At 40.7% G+C, this 20,632-nt stretch overlaps 1 protein-coding gene across 7 annotated transcripts in view; it reads left to right on the plus strand.

The window, feature by feature from the left end:
• Nucleotides 1-20,632, plus strand: part of IFT122 (intraflagellar transport 122) — a 65,955-nt gene that overhangs the window by 6,727 nt on the left and 38,596 nt on the right. For 2 of the 7 annotated variants that reach the window (XM_039886798.1, XM_039886802.1), the window contains exons 3-11: nucleotides 1,304-1,388; nucleotides 5,739-5,817; nucleotides 7,463-7,539; nucleotides 9,740-9,806; nucleotides 10,900-11,046; nucleotides 12,060-12,236; nucleotides 14,138-14,213; nucleotides 19,531-19,722; nucleotides 19,883-20,021. In XM_039886798.1, the coding sequence (XP_039742732.1) occupies nucleotides 1,304-1,388; nucleotides 5,739-5,817; nucleotides 7,463-7,539; nucleotides 9,740-9,806; nucleotides 10,900-11,046; nucleotides 12,060-12,236; nucleotides 14,138-14,213; nucleotides 19,531-19,722; nucleotides 19,883-20,021 (1,039 nt within the window). Of the gene's footprint in view, nucleotides 1-1,303; nucleotides 1,389-3,756; nucleotides 4,010-5,738; nucleotides 5,818-7,462; nucleotides 7,540-9,739; nucleotides 9,807-10,899; nucleotides 11,047-12,059; nucleotides 12,237-14,137; nucleotides 14,214-19,530; nucleotides 19,723-19,882; nucleotides 20,022-20,632 lie in introns of those variants that run through there. The other 5 variants (XM_039886800.1, XM_039886799.1, XM_039886801.1 and 2 more) reach the window with 5 other exon arrangements.

The raw sequence follows: 20,632 nt of genomic DNA on the forward strand, positions 1-20,632 counted from the left end.
TTGTAAGTACTCTGAAATTTGACTCTTTTTTGAGATAAAAAAAGGCAAGGGCGGAAAAACCAGTCATTACTTTTTAATAGGGAAGGAAATGAGCTATTTAAAACAGGTAAGTAAACTGTCTATCAGATAGGAACCTGTGAACAATACCTCCTTTGGAGTCATTAATCTTTCCCTTTTTACCTTGAGACACCCATAAAAGGTTGAAAACAATTAATCAAAATGCCTTTGAAACTGGGCTGGTGTCAGTTCACATTTCGTCTCCCTGAAAAATTTAAGCAACATGAGTGAATGAGACTCCTTCCATGAGAAGCCAGATAGCCTGACCCCAACTTTTAGGCACTGGCCTACCTAAACAATTCCATATGGATGCTGTCCTATTTTTCATGTTTTCAAAGAATATAATCTCCCTCTGGAACCTATCCCAGTGTATAAAAGTAATTTTCAGAGAACTCTTTATGTTTGACCTAAAAACCTTTGTATGGTCTCTCCTTCCTCCTGCGTAAATCAACTTCCTCTTACTCTGTTGTCTCTAGATATGCAGACTGACTGATCTCCATTCTCTGTATGGTAACTATGTAATCTTAAAATCATGGTTAAATTGTTCTGCAGACTTCTCTCCAGAGTAAACAGTCCATATCCTTTTAGGTTGTTTTTTTTTTTAATTTTTTTTTCCAACACTATTTTCTCCAACACTAACCATTTTTGGAGAGGTTTGCCTTGATTTCTCAGATGGTGTGTTTTTTACATCTCCACATAGTTATAGGTGTTACACAGCTGTTAAATATCCTAAATCCACTTTACAGCTAAGTTTTATGACATCCCCTTTGATTTGCAAACCCAGACAGAGTTCAGGTCTGTGACTTTTGATCTCTTGGTAGCAAGTATGAAACATCCTCTATGAGTTGATATTAGGGCCAGGGCTAGCATTGAAATTTAACCATGGTGTAGGTGGCTCTTCTATGTGCTGGCTTTATCTGAGAGAGCCTAGCTCAAATGGTAATATGTCCAAATTCACATAAGAATGAGAGAAGTTTGTAGAGAAGTATCACAGAGTGAATTTTGGTTTCTCAAGGAATAATGGTATGTTCCTGGTCATAAAATGCACAGGATTGGGACCTCAACTTCTTGAATTTCCCAACTTTAAGCCACATTCTTTCTGGTTTCTCAGTATAGTTTTTACTTGATACACATTTAGAATATTGACAAATGTTTTGTTATTAAAACAAAAATAGCAGCAACCTGTAGAAATTCTAACTAATGGATGCCATGTGGATAATCTGTACTCTTGTCTCTTTCTTGCCAGGTTTATGATACCTCTGATGGCACCTTACTTCAACCCCTAAAGGGACACAAAGATACTGTGTACTGTGTGGCATATGCGAAGGATGGTAAGAAATTGTTTGGGGTTTACAGTCTCTGTAATGGCCTCATAGCTTTCATTTTTCTCCTTAGTCACTCTTTAATTTTTTATAGGAACTTCAAGTACAACTTGTAGGTACAGAAGATAGTTAAGTCTCTTAGACTTCAATTAATTCATTCAATTCAATAAATATTTGTTGAAGGCCATCTATGTGCCAAGCACTGTTCTAGCTGCTTGAGATGCTTCAGAGAACAGAATAGACAAAGATCCCTGCCCTTATGAGTCTGTGGGGGAAGGGAAAGAGGGCGAGAAAGTATGAGGGATGATATGTAATATACATGGTAAATCAGTAAATTAAACAGTGTTAGAAGATGATAAGTGTTAATGAAGAAGAAAAAGTAGGGCAGAATAGGAAGATTGAGAGTGTTGAGTAGGGTAGGGGATTGGGTTATAGTATTGAATAGGGTAGAGAGGGTGGGCTTATTGAGCTGGATATGATGAGCCAAGACTTAAAAGTGGGAAGGTAGTGAGATTCTGATGGTGAACGTCTGGGAGAAGAGAGCTCCTTGCAGAGGGAGGAACCATTGCAAAGGCTCTCAGGTGGGAGTGTGCCTTCCAGGGGCTGGGGCAGAGAAAATCAAGGGGAGCATTAGGGAATGAGGGTAGAGAGGTAATAGGTATGGGGTGGCCAGATCATGTCAATAGTCATAAGGACTTTAACTTTGGTTCTCAGTGAAAATGGGGAACTACTAAAGAGTTCTAAGCAGAGGAGTAATCTGATCTGACTTGTATTTTAAAAGAATCCCTCTAGTTGCTGTGTTGGAAACAGTCTGCAAAATAGAGGATTGGGGCAGGGAGATGAGCGAGGAAGTATTATCCAGGCAAGTTTTATAATACTGGTGATAAGGACTTAGACCTCTGGTTGTAGAAGAAGTAGTGAGAAGTAGTCAGATTCTGGATATAGTTTGAAGGATTGCCTGACAGATCAGATGTGGGGTGTGAAGAAAGGAATCAGGTGACTCCAAGGTTTTTGACTTAAGGGACTGGAAGGATGGAATTGGCCCTTCACTGAGATGGGGAAGGCTGCAGGTAGAGAAACTTACAGTGGAGATCAGGAGTTCAGTTCTAGACACGTTGGATTTGAGAAAAGTCGATGCTGTGAGAGAGAGGGGAGGGAATTGCCAGAACAGAATTGTCAAGTGGGCAAGAGAAGATGGGACCTAGGGCATAGACAGGGCATGGTGAGAAGGTAGAGGATGTCACTGCAGGAGCTGGTAGGTAGGTGTATATGGTAGTAGGAATCTAATAGAAATTCTGTTCCATTTTTTTCAGTGAAATAGGAAGCAATATCACCTGAGAGTGAGGATGGGGAAGGAGATGTGAGAAAGTTGAGGAGAAAGGAAATAGAAAATCACCCCTTAAGATTGTGGCTGAGTGAATGGACCTGGGAGATATGGTGAGATCCCTAGTGACATGAAGGACCCGCTTGAAGCTGGTGATCATGAATTGAAAGTGAGAATAGTTAGTGTGATTACTGTCTTTTTTTCTACCACTTTGAGCTGCATAGGTACAAGGGCAGAGGAAGTGGAAAGTTGGATTTAACCAGAGTTGTGGGTTTGCAGGCACCTCTGAAGATGAAATAAGGGCAAAGGAGCTGAGGATGTATGCAAAGGAGTGATTATATACATTGACCTTGAACTGTTGGCTAAGTAATGAAGGGTGAGAGGACTGCAAGGGATGAGGGGCAGTGGAGAGGTAGTAGGTTCTGGTGGGGTTAAAGATTATAGGAGTTGGGGCACCAAGTGGGGTGAGAAAGAGGAGAGGTGGTGGGTGAGAGAATGAGTGTACAAAATTGATATTGAAAATTAAAAATAAATCCATGTTACCCACAGCATGGAGTTAGTGGGAGGAATTTGGAATGAGATAGTTCCAAGTTTCAACCACAAAAGCTCTGCGATTTTGAGATGGTTATTGAATCTTTCTGAGTCTCACTTTCCTCATGTATCTAATGAATGTAATATTAAAGATAATATTCTGTGACCACTGCTTAGAAGTCACAGAATCAGAGTGTTATAGTGCTTTAATGAGCCTTGGAGATCATTCAGACTCCAGGTTTTTAACTTCTGGATGATAGACCCCTCTGAGGATCCAGTGAAAGCTGTAGACCCTTTTCTAGAAAAATGCACATACTTCATGTATACATACAATTTTGTGCATACAGTTTCAGACTGATCTGGCCCAATGTCTTCATTTTAGACCTACACAAAGAGAGAGAACAGTCAGATGACTTGCTAAGGTTAGTGGCAAAGACAGCACTAATTTTTGCCTCATAGTTAGGTGTGCTATGCCACAGTAGTCATGCTTTTTTTCCTTTTATGTGCGTGTTTGTGTTCTAGTTCAGAGTAATACTGTGTGGAGACCTGTGGGAATTCTGGAATTCATAAGCCTTGGGGCTCTTTGACCTGCACACCATTAAGGACCTTGAGGATGTCAGAGTGTGAACTGCCATCAGTGGCATTTGTCAGCACTTTGCAGAGGCCTATCACACACAGCATCTCATTTGATCCTCCTAATAACCCTCTGCAGCAGATAGGAAAAGGATTCTCAGCTTCTCTCACAGATGAGAAAACAAGCTTGGAGCTATGACAGGTGACAGGGGATGCAGAGCTGGGCCTGACCTAGGTCTTCCAAGAGACCTCATTCTTTCTAGTATATTATGCTGCCTCTTCATGACATTCATATAGTGACTAAGAAATCTTTTAATCCTCTCAACTGGTCTTTTCCCCTTCAATATGGAAATGGAGATACTCTGAATTACAGTTTTGCTCTTTAAGTCTGCTTGTTTCTGATTTCTCCTTTAAATTTTAATAAGTATTTAATGAGCAACCATGATACAAAGGTGTGTAAGAACTATATTTTTTTGTTCAAGAAAAACATTGCAAGGCAATATGAAGAAATAATAGTAATAATAATAGCTATTTTTAGCACTGATTCTAATCCAAGCACTTTCTTAAACTCTTTAATCTCACTTAATCTTCACCACAACTTTGAGGTAAATACTATTGTTGCATCCATTTTCCAAATGAGGAAATGAAACATGGAAATGTTCAGTAGCTTGTTCCGGAGCCTGCAGCTGGTAAGTGACATCACTGGGAATTCCAACTCAAACTCTGAGCCTGTAGCCCACACTCTTTATCACCTGATGCCTGTCAGGATGGGAGAGGAGTGACAAATAATAACATATGAAAGCAGCTTCTATTTATATAGTATTTGCAGCAATATCATATGGCTCACCCTAATATCTACTATTTCAATTGCTGTGAAAGGTGCTTTACAGATATTGTCTGAGTTGACCCCAGCAAGGAGGCTCTGAGGAAGGTATTATTATCCGTTTACATTTCAAATGAAGACACTGAGGCTCAGAGAACAGCGACTTACCCAAGGTCAACTTCCGCTTGCCCTAAGAATAAAATCTAAAAATCCTTAACAAGGTGTACAAAATCTAGCCTGTGTTTACCTCTTAAATCATCATCTCTTAAGTGGAGTAGGTGAGGGCTGCCTGTTGTGTTTGCTGCCATGATACCCTGCTCCACTTCTAGGCACTTGCAAACTTGTAGCAGTGTAATTAATAAGTAATTACTTGTTATATGCTGCGTCTCTCCAGTCCATTCTTTCCTAAAGCCCAAGTAGAATAAAAATGAAATCTCATCTGTCATTCTTTTGCTTAAAGCCTTTCTTTGGGATAAAGAGCAAGATCTCAACTGTGGCCCTGAAGCCCCTCCCCCACCCACCTCACCCCTTGTCCTTGGTGTTCCATGTTGGCTGCCTATCAGCACATTAGACACGCCAAGCTTTTCCTGCCTCAGAGCCTTTGCACATCTAATCCATGTGGATGGCTCTTTTTCCTCTCTTTGCACCTGGCTAAAGTTTGCTCAACCTTTAGGTCTCAACTGAAGGATTACATCCTCAGAGAAGCCTTCCCTCATTTAAATTAGGTCCCCTAGTTATTCTTTCATAGGTCCCATTTCTTTTGTTACCATATTGGATTTGTATTGGATTAATTTAAATTAATGCTTATTTTTCCTACTACACTAAACTATGTGAAGGTGGGGTTGTGTGTGCTTTGCTCACTACTTGATCTTTTGCTCATTACATGATTCCTAGCAGATAGTAAGCCCTCAATACATCTTTGTCTGTGCCAGACAGACTAGGATTTAAACCCAAATTCCTGACTCCAAAGTACTGCTGCTCAGTACTGATAAGGAGTAGAGAAGCAGCTGATACTTATTAGGTACCTTAAAGAACAAGTTTTCTAAGAAAACTGGGAAATGCTGATTTAAAATAAATGTGAGAATTTTCTTTTTAAAAATACTTTTAGGTAAACGTTTTGCTTCTGGATCAGCTGACAAAAGTGTAATTATATGGACATCAAAATTGGAAGGCATTCTGAAGTATACGTAAGTAACCATTTAGGTTTATTAGCTTGACTCTTATCTTATCGGGTGACTGTAGTAAAAGCCCCTTAGAAAAGATATAAGAACTTTTTTCTCTGCTATTGACCTTGAAATTAAGTTATGGAGTTATGTATGGGCATAGAAAGGATGGATAATGTATAAGTGAATGAACATTTCTTGAGCACTACTAGCTTGGCCAGCATTGGGCTAGTGTTTTCATATACTCACTTTAGTGAATCTGACACTGCAAATTCTATCTTTCCCCAATTTGTCCTCTTCCAATGTCCCCTTCTCAAGGAATGGCCTCACCTCTACCTAGTGGCAACAGCCAGAAAATTGGAGTTGGTGTGCTCTAGGCTTCTCTCACTGCAGAAGCTCAGCCCTGCAGCTCTCAGGCTCACATGTTCTTCTGTGAAGCCTCTCCTGCTCCTGTAGACCTGGTCAGGTCTCCTTGATGGCATTTCTCACAGTTGTAATTTTATATTTATTCTGGTGATTGATTGATATCTCCCATTAGCCGGGAAGCTCCAGGAGGGCAGACACTACATCTATTTTTGCTCACCCTGTCTGTGTCCCTGGTACAATGCCTGGCCTATAGTAGATATTCAACAAATGATTTTTTTTTTCTTTTTAATTGTGGTAAAATACACATAATATAAAATTTACCATCTTAACCATTTTTAAGTGTACAGTTCAGTAGTATTAAGTACATTCATGTTGTTGTACAACAAATATCCAGAACTATTTTCATCTTGAAAAACTAAAATTCCATACCCATTAAACAACTCCCATTCCCCCTCCTCCAGCCCCTGGCAACTACCATTCTACTTTCTGTCTCTATGAGTTTGACTACTCTAGGGACCTCATATAAGTGGAATCATACAGTATTTGTCCTTTCATGACTGGTTTATTTTACTTAACATAATAACCTCAAGGTTCATTCATGTTGTAGCATGTGTCAGAATTTTTTTTCTTTTTAAGGCTGAATAATATTCTAGAGTATGTATAGACCACATTTTTCTTATTCATTTATCTGCCATCAGTGGACCCTTGGGTTACTTCCACTCAGGGCTATTTTGAATAATGCTCCTATGAACATGGATGTACAAATCAACCTTTGAATGAATGAATGAATGAATGAGTGAAGTTATAAGTGAGGTGTTACCCAGAAGTAAAGGAATAAAACTGAGACTGAGTTGCCATGTGCAGTAAATGACTCACTCAGCTTTCATTGTTGTCTAAGGATTTGCCATATTTTCAGATCTTACCCTGTAATGTCTTCATTGCACTTCTATCCTGTATTTCCAGGTCTCCACAAAACAATAAGAGTAACAGCCATTAATAAAGCACTTCCTATGCAGTTGGCACTAGGCTAAGTGCTTTATATCGTTATCTCACTAGTCCTGGAGGAGGTACCATTTCAGCTGGGCCAGGCTGATGGGTGGGCAATGTTTAAGAGATGAAAATGGTGGGTAAGGGGCAGTCAAAGAGAAAGAGAATTAATCCCTGTGCTTTTTGTTGATCACTTGCATAAGAGCTTGTGGTGTGTAGTCAGAGAGGCTGAGGGCTCACCATTAAAATTTTCAGTTGTAGCCACTGAAACATTTGTGGTTTGCTGCATTACAATCCATAATTGTTTACTTCCCAGGCACAATGATTCTATCCAGTGTGTCTCCTACAACCCTGTTAACCACCAGCTTGCATCTTGTTCCTCCAATGACTTCGGTAGGTTCTGATTCTTGATGTCTTGTCCTGGAATAACTGCAAATCTGGTTCAAAAATGCTGAAACCCATCCAGAATGTGGTGGTTTTGTCCTAAGAGAGTTAATGCTACTTCTCTCCCTTCAATGGCTGTGGTGGGGCTGACAGTTATTCTTTAAATTGTGTAGAAACAAAGAGCATGAACAATGACATTGAGTCTGGTAAGAAATCTATCTGAGAGACAACAAGAAAGGCTCAGGGAAGGGAAATGGTAAGACGGATGGGAAGGCACAGGCATAACTTGGTGTTGCCACCTCTGGAAAGCCTTCCCTGCCTCACCTTGGCAAGGACAGTTCAGTTGTCCTTGCCTCTGTGCCCCTCACCATCTGTGGATATGTGAAATTCTTCACCGTTTCAACTGTGCTTCTTGTGCAGTGTGTCACCATTACTAATGGTTTAGTGGTTGTAGCCGTCCTCCCCGAGGAGTTGAATGCCTTGAGGCATTCACCCTGGCCCCACACATGGCACTGGCATGGTGTCAGCACAGAATAGGGGTCAATGTAATGTCCATCGAGGCAGGGAGGAAAAATGAGCAGAAGCTTATAGGTTATCTCTATTCAAGGTCAATTCTGACTTTTAGCTCCTCAGTTTTGTTTTCCTTGCTAAGAGATAATGGGTGCAACAGAACAGCCATTATTGAGGAATCAGAGACCTAATCCCTATCAGTGTTTCACTTTCCTTATCTAGATGAATATATTCCCATACATCTGTCTCACTGATGGAGTTCTGAGGTTCAAAAGAGAGAATGTATTTGAAAGTACATTGTGTAAATAAAAAGGAAAGAGACTGTCGTTCATAGCATTTTATCAATGTGAAGCACTGGTCTGTGTGCTTACTTTGGGGATTAAAAAGACAAAACAGAATGCCTGCCCTCAAAGACTCTATGGTCAAGGTGCAGGGAAAAGTAGAATTTATAAAAATGTAATATTAAGTAATAATAGTTCATTGTTTCCAGTATGCTAGGCACTGTGTAAGGGTTAAAAATGAATTCCTATTTGAGCTCTTTGGCAACCCCTGCAGTCAGGGTATTATTCTCATCCTCACTCCATCGCTTCTGATGAAAAAGAATTGGGGGTTAGAGCAGGCGGTGACTCACTGGAGGTCATCCAGCCGATAAGTGGCGGAACTAAGGCTTGAACCTAGACCATATTGAACCCGTTCTGGTAAGCATTGCTGAGGGACGCCCAGAAGGGAGGGATTTCTTCCAGCTAGAGGCTCTGGGCAGGCTCAGTGGAGCATAGTAACATGTACACAGGTGGAAATGTTTGGGGGAGGCATTCCGGACCATGGGAAAGGGAAAAAAATAATTTGATAATGCACCTTGCTATATAAATATATTTTTTGCATTATATTTGTCTTTTTGATCATGCTTTATGGCTCAGGCAAAGAGTAGAATTTGCGTATATTGCTTGGACATACACTTGTGGTGGGGCCCTGAGCCAGAGCATCTGGGGGCAAAAGGGAGCAAGCTGAAGGTGACCAGTGTGCCAGGGACAAGGCACAGCCCAGATAAGGTCACATGCTGTGGGGGAGACCCGGAAGAGGAAACTGGATCCCAGAATGCTAAATGCTAAATTATTGCTTTGAATGCTAAATTATACATTGGTTGTAATGTAATAGTTGTTTACAGTGAAGTTACCATTTCACTGAGTAAAACCTCTGAAAAGTTGGGTAGAATTTTACCAACCTATCTTCCTTTTTTCTTTGTGTTTTGAAATAATTATAAATTCATAGTAAGTTGCAAAGATAATAGAGGGGTCTTGTGTACCCTTCAGTTTCCCCCATGGATACATCCTATATAACTACTATACAGTATCAAAATCGGGAAGCTGGGTCTGGCACAGTCCATGTGTATAGTTCTGTCATTTCATCACCCCTGGAAATTACCATCACCACAAAGATACTCGGTACCGTTACCTCCCCTTCCCTCTATTATCCCTAACGCCTGGTACCTGGTAACCATTAACCTGTTCTCCATTTCTATATAATTTTGTCATTTTAGAATTTATAAATTTGAATCATACAATATGTTACTGTTTAAGATTGGCTTTTTTTACTTAGCTATAAAGCCCTGGAGATCCTCTGTGTATCAACGGTTCTTTTTAATTGCTTTTCTTTTTTATTCCAACCAATCTATCTTTTTTTATATTATTTTGCATTGAAGGCTTGTGGTCTCCTGAACAGAAGTCTGTCTCCAAGCACAAATCCAGCAGCAAGATCACCTGCTGCAGGTGAGTTAGGGGCAGCTCTGAAGGTAGGCTTTTGTTTCCTCCTCTTCTAAACGGACTCTCAAAATCGTTAATTCACACAATAGAGAAAGTCTTGTGTTAACTAGTTAGTTTGGGCCCCTGTATTTTCTCTTTTCTTCTGTTCTGGTCTCTTTGGTGGGAAGGACTTGTGCCTGCCTTTGATCATCAATCAAAGAAGAACTGTAAATTACTTTCATGCAGTTATCTAGCTACAGACCTCCTCATCCCACAGCTGTCCTCAGTGGAGGCTCTCTGAAGATGTGAGGTTATCCTTTCCAGGCAGCATGTGCACTGGAGAAAGCTCTGTAAATAACTATTACATTGCAACCAGAGTACAACTTAGCATTCAAAGTAATAAACGATGCTTTCTGGAAATCCAGTTTCCTCTCCCAGGCCTCACCCACAGCACGTGACCTTATCCCGGCTGTGCCTTGTCCATGGCACGCTGGTCACCTTTGGCTTGCTAGACCTAGATTCAAATCCATATTGAATCACAGACAGGCTCTGTGACCCTAGGAAAGTTACAGAATCTCTCTGAGCTGGATAATGTTTCTCATCTGACAATACTGGATAAAAATAGTTTGTATGTGAAATGCATACAAACTAATGAGTGTAAAGCATGTAGCACAGCACCTGGCATACAGTAGACACTCTATAAATGGTAGCTATTCTTGCTGTTCAGCTTCTGAGTGTAGCCTTTCTTTCATTCAACATCTGTTAAGCACCTGTTCTAGAGGCTGGGAATATCCCAAGACACAGATTTTGTTCTTAAGGTGCTCTTAAAGTGGGAGGGGGTTAAAATGGCAAGTGGGGAATGGAGGCTGGCCCAGTGGTGCAGGCACAAGCTAAGTGGAGGTCTGTACAGAGAGCTGTGGGAGCCTTCACATCTATCTGTTGATCCCAGAAATAAATGGGATTTTAAGTTTGGCCCTTTGATTTTTATATCAGGACCAGGGTGAGCCTAGCTGTTGCTGCCTCATTAGACTCTATATCAACCAAGGCATTGTCCTCACTGGTTTTACCTTCTTTGTGTTCCTTTCCCTCTTTCCATGCCCTTTACTGGTTGTGTGAACAGCTGGACAAATGATGGTCAGTACCTGGCTCTGGGGATGTTCAATGGAATTATCAGCATACGGAACAAAAATGGCGAGGAGAAAGTGAAGATCGAGCGGCCGGGGTGCTCCCTCTCCCCAATATGGTCCATCTGCTGGAACCCTTCAAGGTGCTCTTTCAGCTTTCCTCCTCCTAGGGCAAACACTATTATGAAGAAGGCCTTGCTCAGCAGGCTTAGTTCTTTCTCTCCCCCCGAGGTCTTCGTGCATTCAAAAGCTCCTCACCCCACTTGACTGATCTGTTTTGGAACCTGTTCCATTTCAATGGAATTTTTTAAGAGCCCATCTTGTGTTTTGGAATGAATCCCAGAGATTTAGCTAAGCAGATGAGCTATCTAGGCCAGCTCAGAGCATGTGTGTACATGCACACATGCGACACAGAAGGGCCATTTCCTTATGAATTAATAACTCTCCTTTTTGCTGTGGCTTTCTTTTGGTCTTTTCCCTTTTTCAGTTCTCCCCTCCAAGTCAAGCAGAACATGTGCCCACCCAATAATAAATAGCTTTTTCATGAGCCTTTTTTGCTGCCTTTGCCAAAAAAATCTAAATTAAGTCTACAAATGTCCCCAAATCCTATAGTTCCATAAACAGTTGGCATCTACCTTCTCAAAACTTATAACGCTTTCCTTTCTATGCTGATGTGACTTAGAGGGTGGACTAATAGCTTTATATGCTCTTCATATAATCCTACAATATTATTAAACTATTGATATCTCCCAGTGTCCTCTGAAGGTAAATTAAAGGACTCGTTTACCAGCCCAATGTCACTTTACAAGTGGTTCCTACTTGATTTAGAAGGTTGTTTAATTCCACTGCCTTTCCTATACCAGATTATTATGCTTCTTCCTGAATAATTTTGTCCAGCCCAGGGCTGTACCATGCATGTCTAATGCCTTCAAAGGCCATTAGCTTACCCCAGAGTTCCTGCTGTTTGATTTTGTGGCCACGGATGACTTTGTGGCTTCAGGGTACCATTTTTAATTCATGAGAAGCAGGATGCCCAGTGTACCTGGTTGCTGTCTTCTTCCGGACAGTGTTCAGGGGCTCCTTGACAGGTTTTGAAATTATAACTTTAGTGTAGTTCTAGGCATTGTGATTGTAAACAACCACTTACTATCTACAGCCGATGGGAGAGTTTCTGGATGAACAGAGAGAACGAGGATGCCGAGGAAGTCATTGTCAACAGATATTTTCAGGAAATCCCTTCCACTCTGAAGTCAGCAGTGTACAGTAGTCAGGGTAGTGAGGCAGAGGAGGAAGAGCCAGAGGAAGAGGACGACAGTCCCAGGGACGACGACTCGTGAGTGTGTCCCGAGGAGCAAGAACCCTCCTTGCAAGGGTCTAGACCCTGGTGCAGACCTGCCAGGGCAGATGGTACTCTAAGCTCTTTTCTAAGGGGATTAGAGAAATTGTGGTTAAAAGCTCCCCCTTATAAACCTGTGAGTGGGTTATAAAATTATCCTTTGAGAAACTTCAGTAAATACTGAAAAGTCTGAAAGAGAAAGTTTAACTCTTGGGTAAGACTCCAGCCTCTGAGGAAACCACTGTTATCGTTTTATTGTATTTTTCCTCAGTCTTTCAGTGTGTTCATATAATTAACTAAATCATACCTTATTTTCTTTTTTCCACTTAACATCATAGAATGAACTCTTTCCAGTAACATTAGAAGTTCTTTGAAAAATATGATTTTGAATGCCTGCATAGTACGCCCCTGCCTGGCTGCACCACAGTTCATTGAACACTTCCTTTATTACTGGACACCTTTCTTAGCCTGTTCCTACACTGTACCTTACCTTGCATTTTCTAGGACACATTTAGAGCAGAAGCCTTCACCTTTCCCATAATCTTCACCTCCCCAAATCCTGGCTGTCCAGGCATTCTTTCTTTTTGGAGTGAGAAAGTTGGGATAGTCAAGATATTCCAATCGGCAAAAGTGATCTAGCTTGAGACTTTCCAAACTATGTTTTGTGGTACCTGGAGTTCCTTGGAAGAAGGAGGTGGGAGGTCAGAGACAAGGAAAGGAGGAAGAGGTGGACTTCAGGTCCCCATCTCTGCTTCAGAGTAACCCCTTTTGTTGCTTGACATGAGTTTTGTTTTGGTAAAGAGCCCCACTGCCAGAGGGAAAAAAGGGGGAAAGGAGGTTGAAAACCACCAATCCAGCTCATGAGGGCTGAACCCAGCCCACAGTCCTAGATGACATCCCCAGGAGGGCTCACTGCAGGCTGGGCTCCTAGATTATGTTTGGACTTCAGTGCCAGTTACACAAAGTTTACCTGCAAGTCCTTTCCTATTAACATTGCTCTTGGTCTTTGTCTTTTTCTCCCTGAGTTGTGAATTGGTGCCTATGGTAGTTGCTTCTTCGCCACTCTTGGCTGGGTTTTGCAGATAAGCCTATACTATGCCTTGCCTGCATATCTAATGGTGCTGACAGATGACCACAAGGCCCTGGGCTCAGAAAAGCTGGACTTAGTTAACAGGAAGTAACGTTAGGTGGATTAAGACCCGGCCTCAAGGGTGGGGAACATCTCTCTCTTAAACTAGATTCCTAGTGTCAACTGAGGAAGTTTCTTCTGCATGCTAGTCCTACAGCCCAGATCCCAAGGCCCAGATCCTGATAGGGACTCAGTTTCAAAGACAGTTGTTGATCTTCAGAGAGCCCGTTACTCTTTATTAGATCCAGTCAGAAACCATTTCATTGTGAGAGAACCTAGTTTAGGTGTTGATTTTTCCTCTTCAAGAAGAGTAAGCAGGATTTCTTCTGTCTATTAAAAAAAGTCAGACAATTCATGCCTTCTCACTGCAAAAGACATATTTCACCACCATCTCCCTATATTTTATAGTACATAAGAATAAAGTACTCTTGAATCTGCAACCTTGACCTTTCTTAACACTGCTCCCCAAGAAGCTTTGAAATGGGGCATTTAGCCTCTTCACTGTGTCAATGTTCCATCACCACAAGCTCATGGTAGGGCATTCAGTGAAATAAGGGATCCCATGAGGGCTGAGCCTCCTCTCAGCTCATCCTATTGGACTGATTGATGGGTTAGCCCACATTACAACTTTGGCCTCAGTACTGCTGTACACTTGGCAATCTGACAGCCTGGCCAGGGCTTTCTTTTTCCTGTTATTTGTTAAACCCTTAGGACTAACTCATCAGCAGACCATGGCCCCATATAACCTTTTTTGTCTTCTGTTGATTAGAGAGGAACATAATGACATCCTGGCTGTAGCTGACTGGGGGCAGAAACTTTCCTTCTACCAGCTGAGTGGAAAACAGGTATGTAGCTCTGTACAAATCCAGTGGGAGATACAGTTATGATCTTGCCTGTTATAGACTGTTTTCACTTTCTGAGATTGTATTATTAGTAATTATATATTATTGTTGTTAGCTCCTGTTTATTGAACATTTGCTGTGATACCAGGTACTGTCCTCTGTGCTGTGCATACTTTATCTCATTTAATTTTAACAAAACCCTGTGAAGTAGGTACTTGAGTATCAACTTGTAGAAATGAGTAGACAAGACTCAGAGCAATGAAATAAATATTATGCCTGAGGTCCCACACTGCTAGTAAAGGGTGGCACCTGGGATTAAAACCCAGATTGATCTGACTGTAAAGCTTTGGTCTTAGTCATAACCCTACCTTCCTGGGTATTTGCTTTATTCATCCTACACACATTTACAGGTACCCACTTAAGCCAGTCCTTCACCTGTGTTAGGAGCCACTGACATCAAGCTGTGTAAGTTAATGCCTCTGATTTGCCAGAGTTCACAGACTGGTGGGAACATACTCAATAGCCAACAGTTCCAATGCAGTATAATACATGCATGCCATGATAGAGAGCTGTACAGATAGATAGCTATAGGGACATAAGAGAGGAGATAAGAGATTTTGTAGAAGTGACTTTGAGCAGCATAAGCAGAAGTTTGCTAGGCAGAGGACATTGGGAATGGTGTTTTAGGCAGAGGAAATAGCATTTGCAAAGGCAAGGAGGAATGAAAATATATAACAACTCAGGGAACAGTGAGTTGTTCAGGGTAACTGGATCCCAGGATTTGTGGAGAGAAGATGGAGCTAGAAAGGAAGATAGGGGCATGATTGTAGTGTGGATCGAATTTGTGCATCATGTACAATAACTATTAAGGAGCCCTGGATTTAGGTAGGGAGTGACTTGGTCAGATTCCTGTTTCCAAAGAATTCTTTGTTTCTGTGGAGGGTGGATTAAAATAGAGACTGGTAGTAGGAAACCTGTTAGTAGGCAGGAGACACCAAGAATTAGATTTAAGGTGGTGGGGATGGCTTACACACCACAGCCAAGCAAATGAGAAATGCAGCCTGTTCAATGGAGCCTTTTGTTTAACAGCATCCTTATTCCTCAAAACATATTGTGCTATAAGTGGGGGTTTCAGGTATATGTAGCCTAGTTTGGGGCCATTTCTTCTACTTCATCTTACCATTGGTCATTTCTTTTGTGGTTAAGTTAAAAAAAAGATAAATGTGATAGGATAATAAAGTATCTTCTCAGTTTCCTATGGCTGATTTCTCCAAATCCTCATTTTAATTATCTAGCATCTAGTTTCCCTGGCCCTATCTATTCATTCACTTAATGTGTGTCCATCATCATTTAACAGATACTTACTGGGACATCTACTGTGTACCAGGCACTGATTGTAGGTGTTGGAATTTCCCTGGAACAAATAGTCACACTACACTGGGAAGGAATGGGGTCTTATTGTTCTAGTGACAATAAAGAGCTCAACGTGGTAGTCAGGACCATGGGAAATGTCTTGCATATAGGTAGCCCCAGAGTCCATGTCGTGGCCCAGAGGTTTTGACTGATAAGCAACCTCAGTCTGCTGAGAAAGTAACCCCCACCTTGTTTGAAATAGTAAAATTGTTTTCTTAGAGTCTAAGTATCTTTAACTCTGGGAGGATTTAGAATTAAATGTAGGATGATGAAGTTAATCAAACCTATGCTTTTGTATTAGGCTTAAATATACTTTGCATATTATTGGCATTTTAAGTGTTTGTGATATTTAAAGGGATCTAGCTTAATAATAGCTAACATTTATTGAGTTTTAGGCATTATATAAACTCTTTACAAAGCTAATTCTTTTACTCCTTATAACAACTCTGTGAGGTAGGTACTATTATCACCATGTTACATGTAAGAAAATTGGGGCACAGATAGATTTATTAACTGCCTAAAGCCACACAGTTTAGTTAGTGCCAAGCCTGGTTTGAAACCTAGGCAGACTGGTGGTGGAATCCATATTAAAATATTTATCAAGTTAGTCTTATGATGACCACTTAAAAGTTGTAATTGAGTAATCAGTTTTATGCTTCTCATTTTAAATGGAAAGATATTAGAAATTTTTATTAAGTACATAAGCAATATTGGAATGTTAAAGAGATTCATTATATTTTCTGTCTTGAGGCAGTAGGGAGGAGGGGTCACTGAGCTTCTTGAATCTATATGTTTATGTCTTTAGGTCTTTTACCAAATGTGGAAAGCTTTTTAGTTATTATTTCTTTATATAATTTTTCGTCTCCATTTTTTTTCTTCTGGGATTCCAGTTGCACATTATACCTTTTGATATTGCTCCCCAGGTCAGGTCACTGAGGTCCTGTTCGTTTTTTTAATCTTTTTTTCCCCTCTGATCTTCAGTTTGGAGGATTTCTATTGCTCAGTATTTAATTTCACTGACTCTTCTGTCATCTGTAATATTTCTGTTAAGCTCATCCAGTGAATTTTTGTTTCAGTTATTAAATTTTTCAGTTCTAGAATTTCCTTTTGGTTCTTTTTCTCTATTTGTTAATTCATCACAAGTATATTTTTTTTATATTCTTGACCATAGTTATAATAGCTATTTTTAAATTCTCATGTGCTAATTCCAATGTCTGCATCATCTTGGGGTCATTCTCCATTGATTGTCTTCTCTCTTGAATGTAGTTCACATTTTCCTGCTTTTCGGAATTTTGGATTATGTCCTGGACATGACTGATACATTATAGAGAATCATTTCTATCATATTCTTCTGAAGGTTATTATATGTGTTTTTCTTTTTCTAAGCAGTTAACTTTGCCAGACTCCATATTCAAACCCCATCTTTCCAGGGGTGGGCAAAGCTGAAGTCTCTGTTTAGTTCTTTAGCCAGTTCTAGGCTGCTTGGCATCAGCACCACAAGTGTGCAGTTCAAAGGGTTCCAGATATTCAGCAGAGTATGTACAGAATTGAGGCATCTCTTTTCTGGGATTTCACACCTCACATTCAAGCAGCTGTGGTCACTCCAAATTCTGTGCTCACCCAGCAGGATGCTGATGGCTCCTGCCCTCAAGCAAAAAGTCATAAAAAATATGAGAAACTCACCTAGTGCTGTTACCTTCTTCTGAATGCACGTACATCAGTTTGCCTGCTTCTGGTTGCTCTTCACTGCCTTCAGGTGTAATTTATAGTTGGTCCAGAGTTTATAGCTGTTACCTGCAGGAGACTTGGTCTAACAGGAACTAGTGAGCCATTACCAGAAGCTGCAAGCCTTCTATGTCACGACTCATTTTTTAGTTTTGTTTTTAGATTACTATCATTATATAAGCACTAGGGAAAGTTTTGGTTGTTAGGCATTTGAAATTTTTTAAGAGGAAAATTGAATATATTAAAATAATTACAGTTTAGATTAGTTTAAGGGAATTAACTAAGGGATTTTATAGTCTGTTCAAAATTGAATTCAGTAAGTATTAATTTAAATTGGTTGTTTACTTTTTCTAAATGTATAAATAGGAAAATGTTTGTAAATTGAACTTAAAAACTTAAAAGAGAAACCAGGTTTTTAAGAGTTATTTCTTTAATAAACTGACCAGTAATTTAATAATGATAATCATAAATACTCTTTTAATTTACAAAACGCAACCTCAGGGGCAACAAAAAATTTTGGTGACAATAAGGAGGGGAACTCAGGAGCCACGGGAACACAGGGGAGGTGGATGTAAATCCGGTGTTGGGTGGGGCAGGGAGATTAGGGGATGTTTCCTGGAGGAGATGACAACTATCAGAGAAGGATAGGGCAAGGGCACTCCTGTCAGGGCTGGGGTGGTGTGGAGAACAGCACCTGTGAGGACATGGAGGCCTGAAAGAGCATGGTTCACTTGGGAAACTATACCAGATTCATTTTTGGTGAGGAAGGATTATGGGAATCTGAGCTCAGGAGCTTGACCTTCATCTTAAAAGCTGAGGGGACATCATCAAAAGTGAAAAGACAACTCATGGAATAGGAGACCATTTTTACAAATCATATATCTGATGAGGAACTTGTATCCAGCATATATAAAGAACCCCTACAACTCAGTAATAAAGACAACCCAATTAAAAAATAGAAAAAGGATCTAAATAGAAATTTCTCTAAACAACATATATGTTTGGGCAATATGCATATGCAAAAATGCTCAATATCATTAGCTACCAGGGAAACGCAAATCAAAATCACAATGAGATACCACGTCACACCCATTAGGATGGAGAAATTGGGACCCTTAAACACTACTGGTAAGAATATAAAATGGTACGTCAGTTTGAAAAAATCTGGCATAAAAAGTCCGGTTAAACATAAAGTTACTATATGACCCAGCAATTCCGCTCCTAGGTATATATATCCAAGAAAGCTGAAAACGTATTTCCATGCAAAAACTCATACACAGATATTCCTAGCAGCATTAGTCATAATAACCAAAAATGGCCTTCAGCTGATGAAGTGATAAATCTATCTATGTAATAGAATATTATTGAGTAATGAAAAAGAATAAAGTACTGACCTGCTACAACATAGATAAACCAGTCGCAAAAAGTCACATATTATATGATTCCGTTTATATGAAATGTCCAACATAAGCATATCTATAGACACAAAATATATTAGTGATTGCTAGGGAATGAAAAGGGGGAGAATTGGGATTGAATGCTAACAGTTATGGGGTTTCTTTTTGGGGTAATGTAATGTTCTGGAATTAGCAATGATGGTTGCAAAACTCTGTATTAAAAGCCAATGAATTGTACACTTTAAATGAATTGCATGGTATGCGAATTGTATCTCAATAAGATTGTTATAAAGAAAAGTAGGATAGGTATATAGTTTCAGAATAAAGGACAGTTTTTTAAATTGAATAAATTTAGCTTTGCAAAATACCAAAAAAGGAAGAAGGAAAAGAAGGAAGAGAACAAAGCAGCTGAGGGAACCATTGAACCCTACCTAGCAAGTACTGTGTGTGGAGGAGGGCCTATGGCAGAAAGACCATCCCCAGGTCCAGACTGGCTGAGGAGCTAAGACATGCTCCTGGAGCAGTTAGGCGGGACTGGGGGAGACACGGCTGACTCTAGAAGTCAAGGATTTGGTTATGTGGAGGGGAGGAGTAGGGTGCTCCAGAGGGGGCTGGTCTGCATTCATGATGGAATTTCATAGGAAATAAGGCTGGCCAGCTCTCTTCTCTTCCCAGTTCTCTTCTCTTCCCAGCTCCCCCAATCAGTGAGAAAAGCCCTTCATTGTATTGCAATTATTATGGATTCAGAAGTGGTTTTTCCCTTGGTGTGTGTTTTCTTTCCTCAGATTGGGAAGGATCGGTCACTGAACTTTGACCCCTGCTGCATCAGTTACTTTACTAAAGGGGAGTACATTTTGCTGGGGGGGTCAGACAAGCAAGTATCCCTTTTCACCAAGGACGGAGTGCGGCTTGGGACTGTTGGGGAGCAGAACTCCTGGGTGTGGACGTGTAAAGTGAAACCCGATTCCAACTATGTGGTAAGAAGAGGAAGTTCATTTTGTTGGGCCATTGCTTGAGTAGGCATTGAACATCAGTAATGTTTAGCCAGTCAGATCGTTGACATTTGTTCCTGACAAATGGGAGAGTAGATTCTTTCTCCACAGAGAGCTGGGAATTGACAGTTGTCTTTCCCTGCAGGTGGTAGGCTGCCAGGATGGCACCATTTCCTTCTACCAGCTTATTTTTAGCACTGTCCATGGGCTGTACAAGGACCGGTATGCATACAGGGATAGCATGACTGATGTCATCGTGCAGCACCTGATCACTGAGCAGAAAGGTAAAAGGCAGGTATGGCCCCTCTGCCCTCTAGACATTGGGAAGAGGGATAGGTTGAGGGTTGCTGACAGGGCAAGTGAAATAATCGGAAATGTCTCTCCTTGGTCTTTTGGAAACACATTGGACCACTGATTCTTGCTCTCTCTTTGTGGAGAGGAGGGTGAGGAAATGATGTAGATATATTTGAGAAGCTAATGAAAGCAAGAAACATTCTTTCAAAAAAAAAAAATAACAAACTCACAAAATTTTGCAGATAATTCCAAGGGGAACATGGACTCCCTAACTAAGGGAAGATAATGTATAACAGGTCAGAGCCAGGGTGGCTGACCTACATGGGTCTTTGTGGACCTGTATCCTCTCCGCTCAGAGGCATTTCTGGGGTACTTCTCCCTCAGTTCTGTCTCCACTTGCCTCCTAGCATGTCCTTCTACTAGAGATAAGCAGAGGCAGTGAGTTACCACAGGCTCAGTCAGAATATCAAGGTTCTTTGCTTAATACAGTCAGTCCAAACTCAGTCTTCTCTGTCCACCCAACTGGCTGGGCTGGATAAACAGGCTAATAATCCACTCATTTCAAGTGTATTCATAACCAGATGTCCTGGCCACGGCACAC

The sequence above is a fragment of the Pteropus medius genome, unplaced genomic scaffold, assembly GCF_902729225.1.
Source record: "Pteropus medius unplaced genomic scaffold, Ma_sr-lr_union100, whole genome shotgun sequence".
Classification (NCBI taxonomy): domain Eukaryota; kingdom Metazoa; phylum Chordata; class Mammalia; order Chiroptera; family Pteropodidae; genus Pteropus; species Pteropus medius.